At 47.3% G+C, this 3,876-nt stretch overlaps 1 protein-coding gene across 1 annotated transcript; it reads right to left on the bottom strand.

Annotated features, from left to right (window-relative positions):
* LOC8058068 lies at positions 798–2,600 on the bottom strand. Its single transcript, XM_002467435.2, has 2 exons — positions 1,376–2,600; positions 798–1,272 (listed from the first exon to the last, which is right to left on the bottom strand). The coding sequence occupies exons 1-2, from the start codon at positions 2,349–2,351 to the stop codon at positions 1,253–1,255; spliced, it is 996 nt and encodes a 331-aa protein (XP_002467480.1). The 5' UTR covers positions 2,352–2,600; the 3' UTR covers positions 798–1,252.

Consider the following 3,876-nt stretch of genomic DNA (forward strand, 5'->3'; position numbering starts at 1 on the left):
AGATATAGATATAGAGATATAGAGATGTAGATACAAATATAGATATAAATGTAGATAGGGTTATGTGAAACTCTTGAATCTTTATTTTTGAATCTTTGAACTTTTAGGTTGGTGTTATTCGAGTATACGTAGTGTCACATTAACACATCCATGATAAGTTTAAGAACCTAAAATAAAACCATCATAAGTTACTTCTTTTCAGATTTGTTAAACATGTATCATGTAGAATCATGTATGTTGCATTTTAATTAGGTTTGTAGCTAGCATAATAATTAGGGCTATTGTTTGCATATTTTGTTAATAGTTTGACAACTCTTCCTACACACGTTACACATACTTACCAAGTTTGTAGCCTACCATGTTCATTGAACGTTGCACGTGGGTTATAGTCCCACCTTTCTCCCCACGCAGTACCACCCACACCCCGCAGCTTGTTGGGCTTTAGATTTGATGCACGAGTTTATAGCTTGTTATTTTTGAAGTGTCATAATATGGGCAGTCATTAAGGGCAATTTAAGTGTTTGTTATTAGGAGTCGTAACATATAATTTTGATTATATTGTAATTAGTTTTGTGTTACTTTTCTTTTTTGTTAAACATGTTTTTCTTAGACATGTTTCTTTTTGTCTAGTTATATTATTTTGTACCTAAACCAACACACACTTTATCGCTGCGTATGTAACCTGACCAAATTTTCGCCATGAATTAGCTTTCTTTGTTATTAGTGGAAACACAATTTTTTTTAAACACAGTTCGGACATTATGTTTAACCACTAACCATCAACCATCAAGCCATCCTAATCATCTAGGCTTCGTGTTGTTTAACTGAATAGTATACAACTGACCGGCCGTACCGCTGCTAATGTGCGACAAAACTCACATCACATGGGACCTGAGGAGCGAGCCCGGTGTACATAACGGGACACAGCCTTGCTACAACAAACATGATCCTATCTGGCTTTTGTCCATTATACGAGTGATTCTAAACATAGACCAGTACGTATGAAGCAATTATGCGTTACTCCGTATTAACTTCAAGCATGTGACAGTGATCGTGGGTTCTGAAATTCGGTTGTTTCAAGCTCCTGAAACACAAGGTTTTTCTCCAGATGGTGTGTACTCCTACTGTTGGTAAAGGTTGGTAGCTGTCGATTTTTGATAGGCCACGAAACATCTGAATATGGAGTAGACAGCCTTTGTGTTCGATCAAACCATGAATCCACCGTCCATCACACGTTTGATCTCGACGCGTACTACCATAGTGACGTCAATCCTGCACCACGAGTGAACAGTCAGACGAATGACGAGGAGCGAGGAGATCATCGTGCAAGGGTCCAATAATTAAGCACGGGGCACGCTAACATTTTCTGTATTACCTGAGGCGAGGATGGCCCAGCTAAGCGCGGCGACCGCGCGCGGCGTGTCGGCGTCGGCGGCGCCCGACCGTGCTGCGTCGGCGGAGGAGTCGCAGTTGGAGGTGGAGTTCCAGTCCCCGCACAGGCACACGTCGGCGTGGCTCTCCATGTCATGGCCGCACGCCCCGCCCGTGGCGCGGCACGCGCCGCAGAACCCGCGGTTGGACTCCGGCAGCGTCCACGACACCCGGATCCCGTACGCCCACCCCGCGGCGCCGCCCTGGGCGCGCACGGGCGCGAGGCTGTACGCGCTGCTGTACCCCTCGCACTCGAGCCGGCTCACGTTCACCGCCCGGATGGCGGCCCAGGGCACCGCGCAGCACTCGGGCGGCTGCCCCGTGGCCGTGCCATACGCCGCGTCGCCCGACGGGCCCCGCCGCCCGCCGCCGGCGCCGGCGTAGTAGTCGTCCCAGGCGACGCAGCCGAGGTAGTCGTCGCACCCCATCCCGGACACGTTCCGGCAGGGGAGGTGGCGGTCGGGGAAGCCCTGGAAGAGCGGGGAGGTGGCGCGGCAGCCGAGGAGGAGGAACACGTTGTCCGGGTCCGGCGACAGGTACGGCTCCCGCCACGGCTCGAGGACGAAGCCGTTGCCCCGGCCCGCCGGGGTGAGGTCGAGCGCGCGGCAGTCGGACATGGCCGGGTCGTGCAGGGTGAGGCCCCGGTAGGCGTAGTCCACGTCGAGGACGCGGTAGGAGCCCGAGGGGAGGTGGAGCATCAGCGCGCCGTTGATGCAGAAGAGGAGGTCGCGGAGCCCCGCGTGGCCGCACCCGGGGTGGAGCGCGAACGGGTAGTCCACCGTGATGTTGCCGCAGAAGGACCGGCACGTAGTGATCGGCACGCTCGCGGACGCGACGGAGGCCGGCGGCGCCGTGGTGGCGCACGCGCATAGCAGGGCGAGCAACGCAGACGCTGCCAGGTAGCGGCGCGGCGGTGCCATTATTGCCTTGCCGCTGTGCGAGCACACACGATGCGAAGTGGAAGCGAGAGTGGCTGCAGGAATTGAGCAACACACGCCGTGCTAATGGCCTTCTTGGGGTGGTATGAACTGTGACAAAGCAACACACATGACAGATATCGATTCGTTGCTTCCTTTGGAAGAAGATCGACGAGTTGGGAAGCATCATTTGCTTTTCTTTACCGACGCTCTGCCTTTACCTTTGTTTTGTTTTTTATTTAATTCCCACACACAGCTTCATCTTGTCTTGTGACGTGGAAGAACAAAACAGTCACAACTCACAATTTTTGTGGATAAACCGTGGCTTTGCCGTTGTAAAGCTTTGTTCCTAGAGACCACAAGCCAGATAGTCATGTCATGTGCAATTCAAGTTTCTTTCACATGACATCAATAATTAATCTTGCCAGAGCCTAGGACGCCGCCGAAATATCGGAATACACGTTCAAATTATAAATACTATACGTGCAGTGTGCTGTTTTGCGACTTTGCGTACGCGCGAGGAATATAAGATAACTATTAAATAAGCATTGTAAATCAATAACTAAGCCATACATGCTTCACTGAAACTAAAATTTTTACTCTAGCTCAAGCCTACAGTGCGTAATCTATCATAAAAATTTCACCACAATTGATATATAAGAAAGTTATGAATTAAACACAGAAACACATAAATCTACAGCTACACCAAAAACTTTAAGCTAAAGCATGCCATATTATATATCCATTGCATAGCTCTACTCATGTGTGGAGCTTAACAAAACTTAATTTCCCCATATATGATCTTTCTAGGATTTTATACCATTTTTCAAAGTTCATGGATACAAATGAGCGGAAAAAAGTTTATGGACCTATGTGAGAAGTGGGAAAAAAATTTAAGAACCCCATCAAAATCACTCTTTCTCTTAATTAGTTAAAAAAGTTTGTAAGGTTTTGTTCTAAGTGAACCATTTATAACTTTAGTCAGCAAAAACTATAACATGTTTAATACTAAAATAGTTTTGTAATGATCTAGCAATGTTAATCCATGTATAGAGTTTTGGATACACCAATAATAATCAAAGTTAAGATTCAAGGGCTGTTTGGTTGTTGGTCTTCCTGTGCACATCACAATGATGGCAGCCACAACACGGTGTGGCGGTGGCGGCCAAAAACCCCGCCACACTCGCCACGGCCTTACCACAATTAATATGTGCTACATGACAGGGTGCAAGAGCAAACAATAAGAAAAAAAAAGGCTTGTGGCTTCAACTGCTAAAAACTGAACCAAACTGTTGTTTTTGCTCTGTAGCTCGCTGAAGCTTAGGCAGGTTAAGTGTGGACGTAAGCCAAATAGTCCCTCACTTTGGAAAAAATCTAAGGCTTTTACTTACATGCTATTATAAAAGTTGTTAATTATCCACAAGTCATTAAAAAAGTTGAGTTCTCATATGTGCCAGTGTTGTAAACTCTTTTGTCCTTCATGCCATTTTCGTCAGATTTGACTCTAACGGTGTCAAACCGCGAGTGT

Source organism: Sorghum bicolor, chromosome 1, assembly GCF_000003195.3.
Source record: "Sorghum bicolor cultivar BTx623 chromosome 1, Sorghum_bicolor_NCBIv3, whole genome shotgun sequence".
NCBI lineage: Eukaryota > Viridiplantae > Streptophyta > Magnoliopsida > Poales > Poaceae > Sorghum > Sorghum bicolor.